Here is a 20,849-nt window from a genome sequence, read left to right as displayed (position 1 = left end):
TTATATTTCTAAATTCAGCGGGTTTTAACTATATTGGTCCTTTGCGGAATTCTTTTGATACCTAAAATATTCCTTACTAAAAATATTGCGAATCGACGTCAGTACCCTTAGCCAGGTTATAGGTCATGCAAAGATGGCGAGCACCATGGACTTTTTCCCCGGTGGTGCCGAAGACGATTTCGACGATGACGATGATGATGGATTTATCCTAGGCTGTGACAACAATCATATCAATTATGACCACGCAAAAATTTCACAGTGGAGTAATGAAGATGTAAATGTAATTTATCTTTTTTTCGTGTATCCTTGCACTGTTCTGTTGCATCTGATGATTTTCCATCCAATTTATTTTTGCAAAAATCACCCAAGGTTTGAAGGGAATATAGAAATATGGTAATTACAGGACTTCTACCGCTTGGCAGTTCAACCCTCGCTTAAGTTTGGGGTCCATTGTATAAATGCGCAGCCACAAGCGGTTGGAATGGGGGCGTTAAATTTGGTTAGGTATACATTTTGTTTTCTGCAACAACTCTCTGCAGGGTCTATAAGAGGTCTGTTTGAAGGCAAAATATTTTTTTTGTTCCTATCCAACATGTCCTCATTTTCCAGTGGCAGTCCAAATTACCTGCCCTTCATCCTGGTCTAGCTATGTTGCAGAACCTACCTATGTTAATTAGTTCTTGTTCTATAAATGGGTGAAATATTTGCCACTGTACATTAATTAGGCATCAATCCTTCCAAAAGGAAAACGATACCAGCTGCATTTGAACCAGGGACAACTGGTACAGTCAGCCACCATGCTATGCTACCTAACTAGCTAAAGGAGTACTCCACTATTTCACAGTTAATAGCAGATGGTTTTATATCTAATTGTACTGAGTACTAGGTCAAGCGAAGAGCACTGCTTCACAAAACATAGGAAAAAATGAAGAGGACTACATTTCCAATTTATGCACAACCCTCAAACTACTTTTATGCCCTGGCCGTAGCGGTGGGGGCATTAAGTATTACCCTTGTCCGTCTGTACGTACGTACGTACGTCCCAAAGTTGGTTTCCGTTCTCTAACTTAAGTTTGCCTCAACCAAATGTTATAAAACTTATACATAATGCTTATTACCACAAAACACAGATCAAGTTTGAATTTTGGTGGTGTCACTTTAACCATTCTAGAGTTATGCCCGTTTATAAATGGAAAAATTGCAAAATTTTTATTTTCTTCTAAATATCAAGTAATTATTAAAATTGGAGTTATCTTCCTTTGTCCCCGATTATAGTTGAATCAACTACAATCAATGCTTTATACAATGCAATGTTCAATTTTGACTTCCACTGATAAAACACAGATCAAGTCAAATTTGGGTAGTGTCACTTTAACCATTATTGAGTTATGCCCCTTTATAAATCGAAAGATTGCAATATTTCTAGTTTCCATTCTGTAACTTAAGTTTGCCCCAACCAAACATTATGAAATCTATACACAATATTCATTACCACAAAACTAAGATCAAGTACAAATTTTTTGTTTCTGTTTTCTAACTTTAGTTTGCCTCAACCAAATGTTATGAAACTTATACACAATGCTTATTACTACATAATACAGATTAAGTACAAAATTTGGTGGCGACACTTTTACCATTCTTGAGTTATGTCCATTAATAAACATAAAAATTGCTGAATTTTTCGTTTCCGTTCTCTAACTTTAGTTTGTCTCAACCAAATGTTATAAAACTTCTACACAAAACCGTTCTAGATTTATACGTGTTTACAAATAGAAAATTGCTGAATTTTTAGTCTCTGTTCTCTACTTAAGTTAGCCTCAACCAAATGTTATGAGACTTACACACAATGCCTATTACCACAAAACTCAGATCAAGTTCAAATTTGAGTAGCGCCACTTTTACCGTTCTTCAGTTATGTCCCTTTATAACTATATGATATGCAAGTGGGGGCATCATCTGTGTCCACATGTGGACACTATCCACATTTATTGAACTTTCATATGTACCTGTTATTTTTGCCCCTGGTTAAGTAGAGTAAACAGCTGCGCCGTGAGTGCATGATATGCCTGTCGCGTTTTTCAAAGAATAAAGTTCAATAAATTCTCAATGTCATATCAGAAATTTGTAAAAATAGAAAGGGAGCTTACGTCTATAGATATAAACAATTCACCAAAGTTTCATGAGAACTGCTGAAAGCATTTTTGAGTTATTGTCAAAAAACTGGAAAATCCCCCAACAACAACACTACTTAATTTTAAGAGGGTCACACAGTTAGCTATATAACTTATCTTCCTTGGCTTGAGGCCCTCATCATAGAAAAGCATAAACAAAAATGCAAACATGTACATCAGGGTATACATTATAAAAGTCAAGTATAATGATAATGCTCAATACAACTGCATAAAATGTCATGAAAAAATAAACATGATGAACATGATGAAATAATTAATATTCAATATTTTTTCAATTTGTTGATTTCAAAAAATGATCTGTATATGTCATGTATGTAGTAATGCATAGGTACATGTAGGTACTGTAAGGTAGCTAGACTAAGATGAATGGTAGGTTATTTGGACTTAAACCCAAAAGTATATGTATTTACAGTACTTGAACCTGATCGTAACATACAAAAAATTATTATTAAAAAATAAAAGATTATTTCTTGAATAAATTAATCACCTGGTGGAAAAAGAAGATTAGAGCTATTGCCATCACTTCGCATCGTTCGTCATATACATTATAAAAATCAATAATACCAATTATAACATAGGGGGTAACACTGCAGTTTTTGACTTATATCTCTAAAACTTAGCATTAAATATATAAGATCAAAACTGACAAGGGTTAAAATGATCAACGGTCAAGGGCTATGTCCTATGGAATTTTCAGAAAAATTAGACAAGCTGTTTTCCTATGTATATTGTCCCTGAAATGTCCATTATTAGCAAATTTCACAGTTTTAGGTTGCATGTAATATATTGAAAAGTATTACAGATAAAGAGAACCTTTTATAGTGAAAATGACAAAAAATAAGATTTACAAGTAAGTCAGTATGGTTAAAATCTTAAATTGACCTCTTATAAGAGTTATAGCCCTTGAATGATTCTTTAACCTTTTTTGAAATTTTTGCAGAAACTATTGTAGATAGAGAGAATCTTTTAAAAATAGTTCAAATGTTCAGCAAAATAAGATCTTCAAATTTATAGTCAAAAGACCGAAATCATTACTGGACTCCTTTTAGGAATTGTTGCTCCGGAACGATGTTTTTTATACTCATTTCTTGCACATTTCAGAAACTATAATAATTAAAAAGACATTGTAACTAGCAAACAATGTTTAGCAAAATAAGATCTACAAAAAAGTCAGACATACATGTAGCTGAAATCATCATTTAACCCAGAATATTAATCAAATGCCCTTTATCTTTTTTCTTGAAAACAATAATAGATACAGTAGTCTGAAACTTTAAGCAAAAACGATAATCAATACAAAATCTCCAAAATTGATGGAAATCAATGGATGACTTCTTATACATGTAGAAGTAATTGACCATTAATGACAATTTTCTACTTATTTCCATTTTTGCCTTTTTTATCTTGAAAACTATGATCGAAACTATAAACAGCAAAATTTTAACAGGAAAGCCAATCAGGCTCTTAGGAGTCTATTATTTTTTTATACGACCACAAAAAATTTTGCGGTCGTATATTGGTATCACTTCGTCGTCCGAAGACATTTGGTTTCCGAACAATAACATTAGAAAATGTAAATAGAAATCTATGAAATTTAAACACAAGGTTTATAACCACAAAAGGAAGGTTAGGGGTTATAGTCCTAACAGTTTAGGAATTAGGGGACAAAAAGGGGCCCAAATAAGCATTTTTCTAGTTTCCAGACAATAACTTGTGGAATGGTGTATGGATCTCTCTGAAATTATACCACAAGTTTCCATACCACAAAGGGATGGTTAGGATTGGCTTTGGGGAGTTATGGCTCTAACTGTTTAGGAATTAGGGGCAAAAAAAGGGGGAAAAACAAGGGTTTCCTGGTTAATGGACAATTAAAAAAAGTACAATGTTAAGTTTAGATTACCTCCCTTACACTGCTTTTGAATTATGTATAAAGAAATGTTGTATTGTCTTGAGGTGATAAGCTGTCAATTTATTTTTAGAAGTTACTATTTAAAAATGCTGATTAAGGAATATTTAATACCGGTATATTAATTATAGCCATGATTATGTATGTCATTTTCTATTATAAAACTTTTATGATGTATTTAAATGGGTAATTATGGTTGCAAACTCCATTGGAAATTTGAATTGAGATTATGACCATATCTTGAGGGAAAGAATTTTTTTTGGGAAAAGGGGAGGGGGGTAAAAAAGAAATTGTGAGGGGGGGACAATTTTTTTCTCATTTCAGATTTCAGAAATTAAAAAGAAAATGTCTTCAAATATAATTTTTTTTGGGGGGGGGGGGGGGGGGGGTCAATTCGCAACAGCATAGTGTATTGCACAAAAGCAAAAAATTGAATATAAATTCATATCATATAACCAATTCTTAGTTTTTTGACTACAGTTATTCTGTGTCAGAAACCTATTATGTGTCAAATATTTAATTACAATCCAAATTCAGAACTGTATCAAGCGCAAATATTGTGTCCATTTTTGCCCCAACTGTTCAGGGTTGGACCTCTGCGGTCGTATCCAGCTGTGCTCGGCAAAGCAATTTATTTTAATTGTAAAGCTTCTGCAATATTAAAAGAGTACTCAGTTATGATGTAGTGGTGACACATTAAATTTTCTGACACTTTATTTTGAGTATTTGATAAATATGCTCTTATTTCAGACAAACAATAATTTTCAACAGCCAGATAATGTTGGAAAAGGAGGATTTGGAGCACCTCAAAGGAAATCTGCTCAGAAAAATGTCCCAGATAAGGCTAACCAGAAGAGGCCAGTAAACAGAAAACTTGGTGTTGATGATTTCAGAATGGCTATAACTAGAGGAAATATGGATATCATCACAGAATCTGTTGCTAATGGTAAAACATTTCTTTTTAATTTTTTGTCTCATTGGCAATGAAAGTCGCGAAAAAGAGAGACATAGGGATTACTATCTGGCGGTGGCAGCATCATAAACTATTTATATAAAGCTTTATAGTTCAGAAGGCAATCTGATTAAAATACAGATTCTGTGTCCAAGCTTTGCTTGCAAGGATCTGACAACACTACGTTTTCCTTTCTGTTCTGGCATTTATAACATCAGCCAATGAAATTTCAGCCTTCAGATTTTTGAAGGTGTGTATTTATCTGACAAAACCAGAGGACCCTGAAAGGTCTTTAAAACAGAAAGTGGAATGGAGTGTTTTCAGATCCTTGTAAGCAAAGCTTGGACACATGATCTGTATTTTAATCAGATTGTTCAGAAGGTAGACCTGGATTCATACCTGATATGCAGATACCTTATGTAACACAATTTCCATTTGTCATATGTCCATTGTCTTTAGCCTAATTGCCTTATTTCAGTAACTGATAGAAAAAAATTTAGTCTTTTTGTCATCTGAATTCCTCACTTATTATGAGTAACAGGGTAACTATATTTAGTATAGGGGTTCCTTGCAACATCTACATGTATATGTCGGTCAGAGAGAGTTCACCTGACCTCGATTCATTTTATGGATCAGTGATCAAGGTTAAAGTTACTCGATTAGGTCTAAATCTCAGATTCTAGAAGAGTAGATCAACTATATGTGATGTTTGAAATGATTGTTAGGGGCACATGTCAGGTACCATTTGACCTTGACCTCATTTTCATGGTTCATTGGTCAATATTAAGTTTTCCTGGATAAGTCTGTTTCTTAGATACTTTAACTTTAAGTAAATGGTTAACTATATTTGGTGCAAGGAATGATTGTAATGTGTACATGTCTGTCTGTAATGTGTCATCTGACCTTGACCTCATTTTCATGGTTCATTGGTCAGTGTTAAGTTATTATGGTATGGTTTGTTTCTTTGATGCTATAAGCAACAGGTCAACTATATTTGGTGATTGGAATGACTGTAAGGTGTACATCTCTGCCTGGCAGGTATTATTTGACCTTGACCTCATTTTCATGGTTCATTGGTCAAAGTTAAATGTTCCTGGTTAAGTCTGTTCCTTAGTTACTATAAGAAATTGGTTAACTATACTTGGTGCAAGGAATGACAAGACATGCACACCTTAGTTTTCACTACAACATAATGTTTTCTTCCCTCTTTCAGGTTTTGATGTTAATACTGTTTTGAAATGTGGTTGGACTGGATTGATGTATGCAGCCAATTCAGCTAACAAGCAGATCGTAGAATTTTTGGTGAATAAAGGCGCCAATGTAAAATGTCATCATGGTAAAATATTGTAATTATCACTAACTGTTTTCCAATATTAACTGAAACATCATTGCAATTTTCTTTATCAATTGTTTCTAATAGAACCTAATTTGGTTATAATAAATAAATTCATGGTACTCTTTTTGAACAAAGTTTAAAAGTTAATTTTAATTGAAGTTTTCCAGACATGGGGAAATAAGCCTCAGTGAGCAGTGCAAATTGAGAAGTTAAGAACTGTTCTTCCTATAATTTTCAAATTTTATATTAGTTGTTACTGATGAAAAAATTGAGGTCAAGTCTGATTTTGACAATTTTCTATTTTGCCGTTCAGTAGCTATTGCCCTTCATTAATATTGCTTTATAAACAATTGCACTTCATGAATGTAATAAAAACCTGGTTTGCTGTCATTTTGAAATCCGTTGTTATATATATTTCAGTGTAACATTCCTCAAAAATCAAGGCTTTTTAGTTTCTGTGTGTAATGAATTATCCAATATGAATTTGAGCATAAGTTTTTGAGTGTAAAAGCCAGGTAAAAAGAAAACACATTTTGTTTCCACTTTCATTTTTACTTTCACTTTCAGTTTTACTTTTACTTTCAGTTTTACATTTACTTTCATTTTCACTTTTACTTTTACTTTTAATTTTCTTTTTGACATCTGTTTATTGATATGTTGTACTTATTAAGTTTGTGAACTTTCCATAAATCAAGACAGCAGTTGGCATTGAATGATTGGCATACCAGATTTTTATTTTAATTTCAAAAGCCTCATGTGTCATGCATTACAAGAAGACAATGAGGGGCATTCAGTGTTAACCTTTCTTTTCTTTCCTTCTTGCTTTCTTTTCATTTACTAAGTAATCATTGGCTAAATAATTTGAAATTTAAAATGTAAATGATTTTAAATACAGATTAAGTTCTAAATTTACATATTATTTCATGGTAATGTTTTCTGAGGTACATGCATACCCCTTGATCATGCTGAAAGAAGGCAAAGCTTAGGACTCTGTTTAATAACTTGAGTTACCCCCAACCATGTAGTGTGTTAACTTTAGGATAAGGAACTTCATGTGTCATTTGCAAGTTATGGTTTTTGATTATCATGATTATGCCATAGTTTAGGTTTTGCCATTTTACTCTAATGGCACCTGCTTTCATACCCATTCTGTAATCTAAAGAAATATTACTCATCAGTTATTACATATTAGATAAATGCTCAAAACTTTCAACTTTATTATTCTGACAATAGTCTCTTTGTTTGGAGCTGAACATGCTAAACTGAATGGATGAAGACAACCACTGCTTACAAATCAGTTCAAATGTTTTGTTTCGCTTTATTTTCATAAAAGATAGTTGAGCCCTGGAAATTATCAGAGTCAGAGTAATGACAATGTTTTATCAAGCAGTGTCTAATGTCTTTCACAATGAAGTCACCAAATGACAATCTTATAACATTTTGATTTTCTCCCTTTATTTTAGATATGTTTAATGTACTGATGGCAGCATGTTCATCGACAATCAGCAAGCAAGAAAACATACTGTCATGTGTAACAATACTTATAGGTGCTGGGGCAGATGTAAACAGTCATGATAGGTAAGTATACTGTCTTGTGTAACAATACTTCTAGGTGCTGGGGCAGATGTAAACAGTCATGATAGGTAAACATACTGTCCTGTGTAACAATACTTCTAGGTGCTGGGGCAGATGTAAACAGTCATGACAGGTAAACATACTGTCCTGTGTAACAATACTTCTAGGTGCTGGGGCAGATGTAAACAGTCATGATAGGTAAACATACTGTCCTGTGTAACAATACTTCTAGGTGCTGGGGCAGATGTAAACAGTCATGACAGGTAAACATACTGTCCTGTGTAACAATACTTCTAGGTGCTGGGGCAGATGTAAACAGTCATGATAGGTAAACATACTGTCCTGTGTAACAATACTTCTAGGTGCTGTAGCAGATGTAAACAGTCATGATAGGTAAATATACTGTCCTGCGTAACAATACTTAAAGGTGCTGGGGCAGACGTATACAGTCATGATAGGTAAGCATACTGTCCTGTGTAACAATACTTACAGGTGCTGGGGCAGATGTAAACAGTCATGATAGGTAAATATACTGTCCTGTGTAACAATACTTATAGGTTCAGGGGCAGACGTATACAGTCATGATAGGTAAACATACTGTCCTGTGTAACAATACTTATAGGTGCTGGGGCAGATGTAAACAGTCATGATAGGTAAATATACTGTCCTGTGTAACAATACTTCTAGGTGCTGGGGCAGATGTAAACAGTCATGATAGGTGAAACATACTGTCATGTGTAACAATACTTCTAGGTGCTGGGGCAGATGTAAACAGTCATGATAGGTAAACATACTGTCCTGTGTAACAATACTTCTAGGTGCTGGGGCAGATGTAAACAGTCATGATAGGTAAACATACTGTCCTGTGTAACAATACTTATAGGTGCTGGGGCAGATGTAAACAGTCATGAATGGTAAATATACTGTCCTGTGTAACAATACTTATAGGTGCTGGGGCAGATGTATACAGTCATGATAGGTAAACATACTGTCCTGTGTAACAATACTTATAGGTGCTGGGGCAGATGTAAACAGTCGTGATAGGTAAATATACTGTCCTGTGTAACAATACTTCTAGGTGCTGGGGCAGACATAAACCGTCATGATAGGTAAGTATACTGTTCTGTGTAATATAAAAATAAGGAGATGTGGTATAAGAAAAGCCAAAACCATATAGTTAATATATCTTCTTATTATTGTTAATTTTGAAAATTCAAGAATCGACTCAGGAAGTAGTCTAAGTAATTTTCATGAAAAAATCTCTAAAATAGTTACTTAGGTCCTATAATGAAGGTATCTGAGGAATAAATCAAAAATGTCAGATTTTAATACGACCGCAAAAATTTGCGGCTGTATAATGGTATTGCGGTGTAGTCATGCAAAGACATTTGGTTTCAAGACAATAACTTGAGTATTAGTGTATGCATCTCTATGAAATTGTACCACAAGGTCCCATACCACAAAAAGAAGGTTGGGATTGATTTTTGGGGTTATTGTCATAACTAGTTAGGAATTGGGGGCCAAAAAGGGGCCTAACCAAACATTTTTCTTGTTTCAGAACAAAAACGTGTATAAGTGTATGGATCTCTATGAAATTGTACCATAATGTTCCATACCAGGAAAGGAAGGTTGGGATTAATTTTGGGTTATGGCCCAAACCATTTAGGATTTAGGAACCAAAAAACAAGTATTTTCTGGTTTCCTGACAATAACTCGAGTATAAGTCAATGGATTTCTTTGAAATTGTACCACAAGGTTCCATACCAAAAGGAAGGTTGGGATTGATTTTGGGGGTTATGGCCCTAACCTTTTAGGAATTAGAGGCCAAAACAATACTTTTCTGATAATATGTATAAATTCACTGAATTTTAAATTGCTTATTTCCTGACCAATTTCAATGGGTTTAATTCGAAGTCTTGAATTCTTTGGGTTCTTTAATATTGTGAATCTAACTGTGTATTTTAATTTTAGATTTTGGGAGCCGTTTTTAAATTGGTATACATTGAGGTCCAAAGGGTCCAAAATTAAACTTTGTTTGATTTCATCAAAAATTGAAATCCTGGGTTTCTTTGATATGCTGAAACTAACCATGTTTTTAGATTTTGGATATTGGACCATAATAGGTAAGTGTCTAATTTCAATTTTTATGTTCTTAGACCATGTTCATTCTGTGTCAGAACCCTATGCTGTGTCAATATTTAATCAACATCCAAATTCAAAATTGTATCAAGCTTGAATGTTGTGTCCATGCTGGTTTAGGGTTCGACATGTGCGGTCACATCAAGCTGCACCGTGCGAGGCATTTTATTTTCATATATACCTGGTACTTGGCCAAATGTTGTTTATGTTTAAAATCTTAAAGAAATACTGTTATGTGTTGTTTGGTTATACTATGAATCCCATTTCCACTTGTTCTTTCCACATAGAGGCATATCTATTGTAAAATTAAATTACAACAAAAAAAATTGTTAATTTCAGATACCACATGTCACCATTGATTTATGCTGCCAGGGAAGGAAGAGAACTCATAGTAACTAAATTACTGGGCTGTGGTGCAAATATTAATAAACAAGATAGTCGAGGCTGGTCTGTAAGTAGAAGATTTGTATAAAATATTAGTTCAAATATAAGTATGCTATATTAAAAAATTCCCTGGTCATTTGTCCCTATAATGTGATTAAGACAATATAAATAAGCATTAAACTTACATTATTCATTGACTGCCTGGAAAACTAAATGTCCTTGACCATTGAGCTATTTAGACATTGATCTTGTTGAGCCAAGTATTTATTAATCTTTTGATGGATCTAAATATTTGTATGATGTTTTGGAAGGATATTGACATCACAAATGTCAATATAAAAAAATTCCATTTAGGGAGTAATACCGGTAGTTGCTTTGTGATTTTATAAAAAAAAGGATGTTATTGAAACTGTGTAGCCAATTTATTTTTATCATCTTTTAGATCTAGTTATACCCCTATGCTAAGAGTGGGGCTATATTGGATTCAACTGATCTTGTCACGTGTCACAACATATAATTTTTTGATCAGTCAGACAACTTCTTACTGTTTACTGATGGTCTGAATTTTTCAATAAGTAAATGAAATGAACATTTTCACCACACATTAAGCCAGTACTACTGAACAGACTGACTACATATTTGGTCAGCAGCTTGACAGTGATGAGTTGTTAATTGTAAGCACTTTTTGATCTGTACGACACCTAAAGTTCCATCCTGTTTCTTTTAAAACTTAAAAGGAATATTTGATTTGGAGGAAGAAAGCTCCCTTTCTATCCTGAAAATTTTATATATCATGTCATTTCATTATTAAAAGATAAATTTTGAAAAGATACATGATTGTTGATTTAGAACAAGGTTTCCTCCACTTTAGGCACTGAGTTGGTCTGTTAGTAAAAACCATGTGAAAGTTGTAAAGGTTTTATTGGACCATGGTGCTGATATTAGTATGAAACAATGTGATGGACAAACCCCTCTGGATCTAGCTGTCTCACAACAATATGATGAGGTAAGAAGTTTTTACAAATTTATACTGTTCTACAAATATAATTGAACTCTATAAAAGGACAATATCAAGAAGAAACAGTCATGAAAACTAAAAAAGCTTCTGACATTGAACAAACGCATAAACATTGTAGGATTAAGCTAGCTCATCTTGTGTTTAGTCCATCTTACTCCTTTCCATGGTCAGTGGGAAAAAAAATGAATGTCTATCTTCCTCAGTCCCAAAGTAAATGCAAAAACTGATATGTACAATACAGAAGATTTTCCTTCACTTAGTAAAAACTTATTGCGGTACAGAATAAAGCAGTTCACTTTTATAAGGGGTGTTGGTTGATACACCTCAAACACGGGGATAGTCCGTGACTCATGATGGATACCAGCTAATGTGAAACAATGGAACTGTAAATAACCAGTAGTATAGACTCAAAAACATGGACCACAATAGACTTAACTCAAAATTTTCAAGTGGTCAGAACATTGTAGCTTGAACGCAAGTATATGTAAAAACTGCATCTATAGAATACGACAGCAATTTTTATACGACCGCAAAAAATTTTGCGGTCGTATATTGGTATCACGTCGTCGATGCCGAAGACATTTGGTTTTCCGGACAATAACTTAAGTAAATGTGAATAGAAATCTATGAAATTTAAACACAAGGTTTATAACCACAAAAGGAAGGTTGGGATTGATTTTGGGGGTTATAGTCCTAACAGTTTAGGAATTAGGGGCCAAAAAAGGGGCCCAAATAAGCATTTTTCTAGTTTCCAGACAATAACTTGTGGAACGGTGTATGGATCTCTCTGAAATTATACCAAAAGTTTCCATACCACAAAGGGATGGTTAGGATTGGCTTTGGGGGGTTATGGCTCAAACCATTTAGGAATTAGGGGCAAAAAAAGGGGGAAAAACAAAGGTTTCCTGGTTAATGGACAATTAAAAAAAAGTACAATGTTATGTTTGGATTAACTCCCTTACACTGCATTTAAATTGTATATAAAGAAATGTTGTATTGTCTTGAGGTGATTAGCTGTCAATTTATTTTTAGAAGTTACTATTTAAAAATGCTGATTAAGGAATATTAATTTTAGCCATGATTATGTATGTCATTTTCTATTATAAGACTTTTATGATGTATTTAAATGGGACCTCCATTGGAAATTTGAATTGAGATTATGACCATATCTTGAGGGAAAGAATTTTTTTTTTTTGGAAAAAAGGGGGGGGGGGGGGGGAGGGGACAATTTTTTTCTCATTTCAGATTTCAGAAATTAAAAAGAAAATTTCTTTAAATATTTTTTTTATTTTTTGCAAAAAAAAGGGGGGGGGGTAATTTTTTTTTGGGGGGGGGGGGGTCAATTCGCAACAGCATAGTGTATTGCACAAAAGCAAAAAAAAAGGGGGGTAAATTTTTTTTTGTTTTTTTTTTTGGGGGGGGGGTCAATTCGCAACAGCATAGCGTATTTGCACAAAAGCAAAAAATTGAATATAAATGCAAATCATATAACCAATTCTAAGTTCTTTGACTACAGTTATTCTGTGTCAGAAACCTATTATGTGTCAAATATTTAATTACAATCCAAATTCAGACCTGTATAAAGCGTGAATATTGTGTCCATTTTTGCCCCAACTGTTCAGGGTTGGACCTCTGCGGTCGTATCCAGCTGTGCTCGAAGAAGCAATTTATTATCAGTAGATAGGATGGTACTGTATAATGCCGAAAATGTGGATAAAGCCTGTGTTAAAAATGTACTCTATGACAGTCTTTTATCTAAATTTGACAATGAATGGTGAGAAAATCTAAATAAAACTTTTAAGCAAATGGAAATGATGGGAATAAGTTGAGGACTTATAGAACTTTTAAAACGTCAATATTCACTGAGGAATACATGCATTAAATTATAGTTCCTTCGCATAGAAGAGCCTACAAGCAGTTTCGTTGTGGCACTGATCCACATAGAGAATGGACAATATAAGAGACTACCTGTACAACAACAATCTTGTGAAACATGTAGAAACATTGTTGAAACTGAGGAACATGTATTGTTAGAGTGTCCATTGAACCATGACCTGCGAACTGAACTTTTATTAATTAATTTTGTCAGAACATTCAAACTTTTAAAAAAAAATTAATTTGAGAAATATCTATTGTTCTAGCCAGTGATTGTGATAGTATTATTATAATAAGTGCCAAAATCTGCAAATTTATTTTAGATAGAAGACATTGTTTTTTATATTACTTTTTGTCTTCACTATATATTTTTAAAGAAATTAGAAATTTTTTAATTCCGTCTCTCACAATTCTTTTTAGAATGGCGTTTATATTTTATATTATTTTATGTTTTCATGTATTATGTTATGTTTTGTTATATTAATGGTGAGACCTAAATAAACTACTTGTACTGTATTGTATTGTATAGTAATTGACATCAACAAATTAGGGGAATACAATGGATTTACAACCTTCATCCCCTAAACATAATTCTTAACTTACACTTTAATTATTTTTACATTTAAATAGCTTGCAGCATTGCTGGGTGGAGAAGTGAAAAGAAAATCAAACCATTTAGAAGCATCAAATATAGAGTCCCAGAAAATCACAAATGGTGAGGTGTATGATGATGAACCTGATAATGACTCACAGTGAGTAGGATTTTAACAGCATTCTGTGGATTTTTATGCCAATGCAACAAAATTTATGACCCAACGACAAAATGTTGAGGAGCATATTAATTTACCCCTGTCTGTCTGTCTGTACATCTTTTCGTTCGTCCGTCCTGATATCTATACGGATATGTCTAGACATCTCCTACAGTTTTTGAGCTACAGCTTTAATATTTTGTAGGATGTTTCTACACATAATAGAGGTGTGCAATTCCTTTGATTTTGATTTTTGTCGAGCCTGCGACTTTTGTCGCAGAAAGCTCGACATAGGGATAGTGATCCGGTGGCAGCATTAGATAACTTCTTAAAAGCTTAATTTTTCATAAGGTAGAAGACCTCAGTGTTCTCCCCAGAAATTTTGGATAGCATCACATTTGGCGTAAAAAAATAAACTGTATATTTTTCAATGTCATTTGACGCGTCGCGGCGATGCTCTATTTCCTTTATGTTATATATGTTTATATTGTTCAATTCATAACTGAGAATACAATTAAACTATAGCCATGATAACAGTTGTTTCAGTTTATGTTTTCTATATTCATTTATAGTTACAAAATTATTTTTTTCCTCTTGGGCCAAATAAAAATATATATGTGGTTCCAGTTACCCTACCTACTCAACTAAATGAATGAAGAATGAATGAATGAATGAATGGTTTATTATAGTGCAACCTGTATATACAATACTAAATACCTAGCAAAAAAAAGAACTGGTTTTTATATAAAAAGGGAAGAGAAAGTATCATATAGCAATAAAACTTCAATTAAAACCTTTTTTCTTTATCATGTCTATGAAATTCATTGTTTCATGGTACTCAGTGAATTAGTCCCAGTTGTTTCTTTATATCAAAATGATATATATTTTTAACAAAGTTAAGCTACTTTAGTCAGTATATTAAAACAATGCATTTTCAAAAAGATTACATTTAGCAAAGATATCTAATAAATAGTCTGTTAATGCGTTTGGAAAGCGTAGTTTATTCTTTTGTAATCATTTTTTCTGTCTACTGTGCCATGTGTGCATCTGTAGTTATTATCGGAAAAATACTGAATTTTGTCATATCTGGTCCGGTTCCGATCCGTAGTTTACACATATATTTCAATGGCGGCTGAAGAAAAATTTACGAAAATAAACAATGTTTGACAAGAGATTGGGAATGCGTATGACGCTTTTAATGCATTAAATGGATGACATGAAACAATAACTAAAGCCAATTATGATCTCTTTCTAAAGTAGTATCAAACTTTTTTAACTCAAAATCAAAATGTTTAATATATGGCATGTACGCTCTCGATTAACTAGATACCGGAAATGAAAGAAAGTAATTTTTCAAAAGTTGTAAAAATATACGACCTAACCTCTTTTCTAAAGAGATAAATCGTTTGTATCTTTGATTTTGGATTATGCAAACGTAGATTTCGAATTTTTTTCGATTTTCTGATTAAATTTTCTCCATGTTGAAATTTGCGATTGGACCACGTGGTATTAGTCATGTCACAAGTGTCAGCTTGGGGTATTCGTATCCATTCAGTTATCACCCAAAGGGCAATTAACACCTATTTAATCACTCTTAATTGCCTCTATTGTCGGACTTGAAGGGATTACAATTAAAGGTGATATAATTTTTATGATCACAAGCGGTAACTAGATGAAAGTTCAAAATTTAGGACATGGTTTTGCGATATAGAGACAATATAGAGACTAGAAAAATAGCATCCTCAAAATAATTATAGCGTCGCGGAAATTATTATAGCATCACGGGAAAAAAATATAGCGTCTCGGTGCCGCGACGCTAAAACGGCCTGGGGAGAACACTGGACCTAGATGCTTCATACTTTGTATCTAGATGCCTTATGATATGAAGTTTCCATCTGTCATACAGGGTTCCCCTGGGTCAATTTTTTTTTTTCGCAACCTCTTTCGCCAAATTAAAATATTTTTCGCCACTTTCAATTTTTTTCACCAACTTACATAAACATATTTTACGTTTAAAATTTTTTAACACAAAAAAAATCAGTTTGTCACATTGTTGTCTATCATAATTCTAAATATGTTTTTTTTAATCTACATTGTAATAAATTCACTCTCAATAATAACAAACATTTACGTTTTAAAATAAACAGTAAATTGCAATATAGTTCATGCAATCATCATTTTTGACTTCTGCCGGGGAACATGCATGGGATTCATCGTTAATAAGTTTATCGGATACTTCCCGTCTAGTTGAAGGATAAACACCAAAGTCCGAGATTTTTCGGACTTTTTAATATTTTTCTTCAGAACAACAGTTTTCTTTTCAGACAATCGTTAAAAGAAAAGAGTTGAGATGTAAAACTATGCGTCAAACACATGCGATCGCTAAAGCGATTGTAAAGCAATGATTTCTATCAAAGTTAAAGGATAAAGTTTAAAGTCAGAGATTTTTCTTACTCTATTTTAAAACATTTTTCATCATTACAACAGTTTTCTTTTCCGAACCATCGTTAAAAGAAAAAGAAGGGAAGTAAAACTATGCTTCAAACACGTGCGTCGCAAAAACGTTTGTGAAGTTCCCACTTCAAAACAATAATTTCTATCAAAGCTTTTAAAAAATCCTTTTAGTGACACGGGATGCCATTTAACACACCATTTCATTAAAAAATACAATCAACACCTTTATTAATTATAATCCTTTATTGCCGATAGCTATAAAATACAATCAGCTGATTATTGATTTACTTTCAAAATCGTAACAAGGTCAAGGTGAATTCCCAGTATTGTCTGATCAGGGAAGAATTAAGAGAAACCTGAAAAAAGTAAACTAGACAAATTCGAACCGTTATATTTCTTTTGCCTTCTTTCGCCAATAATGAATTTAAATTGCCACAATTTTTATTTTTTCAAAAAAGGTCACTAGCGGAAACCCTGTGTCATATGTCCATTGTTCTTGATCTCATTTTCATGGTTCAATGACTACTTGAAAAAAAGTTAAGATTTTTTGTAATTTTAATTTCTCTCTTATTATGAGTAATAGGATAACTATATTTGGTATGTGCGTACCTTGCAAGGTCCTCATGCCTGTCAGACAGTTTTCACTTGACCTCGACCTCATTTCATGGATCAGGGAACAAGGTTAAGTTTTCGTGGTCAAGTCCATATCTCAGATACTATAAGCAATAGGTCTACTATATTTGGTGTATGTAATGATTGTGAGGTGTACATGTCCAACTGGCAGGTGTCATCTGACCTTGACCTCATTTTCATGGTTCATTGCTCAATGTTAAGTTTTTGTGTTTTGGTCTGTTTTTCTGATACTGTATGCAATAGGTCAACTATATTTGGTGTATGGAAATATTATACGATGTACATGTCAGTCTGCCAGGTTTTATTTGACCTTGACCTCATTTTCATGGTTCATTGCTCAATGTTAAGTTTTTGTGTTTTGGTCTGTTTTAACGTTAACGTTAAGCAATAGGTCAACTATATTTGGTGTATGGAATGATTGTAAGGTGTATATGTCTGTCTGGCAGGTATCATCTGACCTTCACCTCATTTTCATGGTTCATTGGTCAAAATAAAATTTCCATGGTTTGGTCTGTTTCTTTTATACTATAAGCAATATGTCATCTATATTTGGTGTATGGAATGATTGTATTAAAGGTGTACATGTATTTCCAGCTTGGTTTATCTGACCTTGACCTCATTTTCTTGGATCATAAATGTTAATGTGATACTTGTAGTAAAACTTTATATTACGACTATCAACATAAAATCAATGGTCAGTATAGTAGGCGAGACATTTCAGTGTGTGCACTCTTGTTTTCAAATATTCTCAAAATGCCAGGTATTTAGACTTAGTCATTTTTTGGTATTAGCTGCATAAAGAGATTATGGTTTGTCCAGCTATCTACTCCTACAGTTTTTGAGCTAAAGTTTTAATATGTTATAGGAATTTTCTACACATAATAGAGGTGTGCATGTCCACAGGATTTTGATTTTTTTCAAATATTCTCAAGATGCCAGGTATTTGGACTAAGTCATTTTTTGGTACTAGCTGCCTACAGAGATCATGGTTTGTCTGGCTATCTCCTACTTCAGTTTTTGAGCTACAGCTTCAATATTTTATAGGATGTTTGTACACATACTAGTGGTGTGCATGTCCACAGAATTTGGATTTTTTTTCAAATATTCTCAAAATGACAGGTATTTGGACTTGGTCATTTTTTATGTATTAAAATTCATAAAGGGGAAATGGTAGATATTCACAAAAAACAGTAGTTGGACTTTTCCTTTTCAATTGCTATATAATTGAAAATATGGATTGTACTACTACAGTTTAATGTCCCTAATGCAATAAATAAATACTATACTGGTTCAACCTTAGACCTAGTGTTTGTTCCTGAAAACAGATATCATTACAAAGTTGATGTATTTCATACTTATTTCTCAGACCATAAAATACTTTCTATTGTTCGTCAGTAATTCAGTGTCGTATAATTAAGAAAAACTTGTAGCTGACAGTTTTCTGAATAGTTGAAACCTTTTGGCTGGACATTCAGTCCTGCAAGTGTAGACATTAAGAACAAAAATAAAAGATAGATCATCATTCATAGTGTTAAATTTATAATTTACAGACAGTGCAACAATTTCAAGTTGTACTTCAACATTACTGTCAAATCTAAATTATAAGTAACTATACTCATGCATATGGCAGAGCAGAGGGGGGGTATCGTCCATATCTAGTATTTTAATATAATTGGATTCAAAACTTCTATTGTTAAATAGGAGAAACTAATTTAAAAAAAAAAATTAAGGAAAAAAGATTTAGTATTGTGTACTTGAAGGAATGGTTTTGTTTTGACACTATTAGAGCTATTTTCCTAATGCTTGTAGTTTAAAGGTTTGGGTGGCTTGATTGCTTCTTTGTATAAATGTTTGCTCAAGCATTGTAATTAAGATTGACATCTGCAATCAATAGATAGACGGGGCTTCAGCTTGTATACATTATACTTAAATGTTATTGGATGTCAAGTGTAATGCAGAGTATAATGTATACAAGCTGAAGCCCCGCCTATCTATTGATTGCAGATATCAATCTAAATTACAATGCTTGAACAAACATTTATACAAAAAAAGCAAGCAAGCCACCCAAACCTTTAAACTACAAGCATTAGGAAAATAGATCTAATGAATAGCTTTAAAGAAATTAATTCAATAAAACTCTCAGTATAATTTTCACATAATGTGTATATTGTAGGTCTGTGATAAAGTATGGAGAATTGGAATTATTTTTGTGTGGTTTAGACTTAAGTCGTTTTGTAAGCTTGTTTCAGCAGCAACATCTAGACTTTACCACAGTATTGCAGATGACAGATGAGGACTTGATAAAGGTGAAATATCTATATTGTGCAGTAGGAAATAGAGATAAAAATCAAGTCAGAAAATCATGAAAATCTGTTAAAGTAAAATACAAATCAAGAAACATATTAAGTATATTTCTGACAGACCACTAATGTCATGGGTATCTGAAACATTTAAAAGATAAAAATGTTGGCCTCCATGAGACATTCCACATATGAAAGCAGAGATTAACATTAAGGTTCTACTGAACTTGGTCCCTTTGGACAAGTGTCAATGAAATTTTGCTTGTCTGAAAGGTAATACCATTTGTCAAAATTTTGATAGTCTCCAAAATACCAAAAGTGATACAGGACACTTTTAATGACTGCAACACATGTTTGCTTCGCATCACGGTGCTGAGCTATTAGTTTCAGTCAATATACATGCCATCTTGAAATAATTACTTATCACATATAGATTCTGATTGGTTGCTTTATGATGCGGCTGAGATACAGCAACAGCTATTTGCTTAAATGAGATAAAGAATTACAGACTTTTCTCGTCTCAGGATAAGACATCAAATGCTGGAAAATTAACTATGTGTATTGCAGTTCCGATCAACTGTCATTAAATCATGTTCGTTTATTTTTTTGCCTCCGCTATAGCGGAGGGGGCATTAAGTTTTACCCTTGCCGTCTGTACGTATGTACGTCCCAAAGTTGGTTTCCATTCTCTAACTTTAGTTTGCCTCAACTAAATGGTATGAAACTTATACACAATGCTTATTACCACAAAATACAGATCAAGTTTGAATATTGGTGGTGTCACTTTAACTGTTCTAGAGTTATGCCCCTTTACAAATGGAAAAATTGCTGAATTTTTCGTTTCCGTTATCTAACTTAAATTAGCCTCAACCAAATGTTATGAAACTTATACACAATGCTTATTATCACAAAATACAGATCAAGTTTGAAATTTGGTGGTGTCACTTTTACTGTTCTAGAGTTATGTCCCTTTACAAATGGAAAAATTGCTGAATTTTTCGTTTCTGTTCTCTAACATAAGTTTGCCTCTATCAAATTTTATGAAACTTATACACAATACTTATTACCACAAAACTCAGATCAAGTACAAATTTGGGTAGAGTCAGTTTTACCGTTCTTCAGTTATGTCCCTTTATAACTTTATATGATATGCAAGCGGGGGCATCATCTGTGTCCCATGGACACATTCCCCATTTATTATGCATATATTGCGCACTGAAATTCAATATTGAAATATCAATTATTAATACATGTTTATTTGCTTTGTTAATCTGCAATATGCACGATTTGTTTTGCTAAACAATGTTCCTATACAATGTTTACAAAAATGCATTAT

The 20,849-nt window shown here is 33.1% G+C and overlaps 2 protein-coding genes across 3 annotated transcripts in view; one reads left to right on the top strand and one right to left on the bottom strand.

Moving 5' to 3' along the window:
• LOC127711284 (zinc finger protein 277-like) overlaps positions 1–20,849 on the bottom strand; it is a 295,784-nt gene that overhangs the window by 260,866 nt on the left and 14,069 nt on the right. The gene's annotated exons all lie outside the window — the stretch shown is intronic.
• The window catches only part of LOC127711211 (ankyrin repeat, SAM and basic leucine zipper domain-containing protein 1-like), a 32,596-nt gene continuing 11,849 nt past the window's right edge, over positions 103–20,849 (top strand). The window contains exons 1-8 of one of the 2 annotated variants that reach the window (XM_052217189.1): positions 103–280; positions 4,849–5,044; positions 6,264–6,386; positions 7,850–7,964; positions 10,440–10,551; positions 11,356–11,490; positions 14,008–14,129; positions 19,387–19,519. In XM_052217189.1, coding sequence (XP_052073149.1) covers positions 134–280; positions 4,849–5,044; positions 6,264–6,386; positions 7,850–7,964; positions 10,440–10,551; positions 11,356–11,490; positions 14,008–14,129; positions 19,387–19,519 — 1,083 coding nt within the window. In that variant the 5' untranslated portion in view covers positions 103–133. The remainder of the gene's footprint in view (positions 281–4,848; positions 5,045–6,263; positions 6,387–7,849; positions 7,965–10,439; positions 10,552–11,355; positions 11,491–14,007; positions 14,130–19,386; positions 19,520–20,849) is intronic. The other variant, XM_052217182.1, reaches the window with a different exon arrangement.

This window comes from Mytilus californianus, unplaced genomic scaffold (genome assembly GCF_021869535.1).
Source record: "Mytilus californianus isolate M0D057914Y unplaced genomic scaffold, xbMytCali1.0.p SCAF_1, whole genome shotgun sequence".
NCBI classification, from domain to species: domain Eukaryota; kingdom Metazoa; phylum Mollusca; class Bivalvia; order Mytilida; family Mytilidae; genus Mytilus; species Mytilus californianus.
The sequence above is the reverse complement of the archived record's forward strand: the minus strand, read 5'-3'. Positions and strand labels throughout refer to the sequence as shown.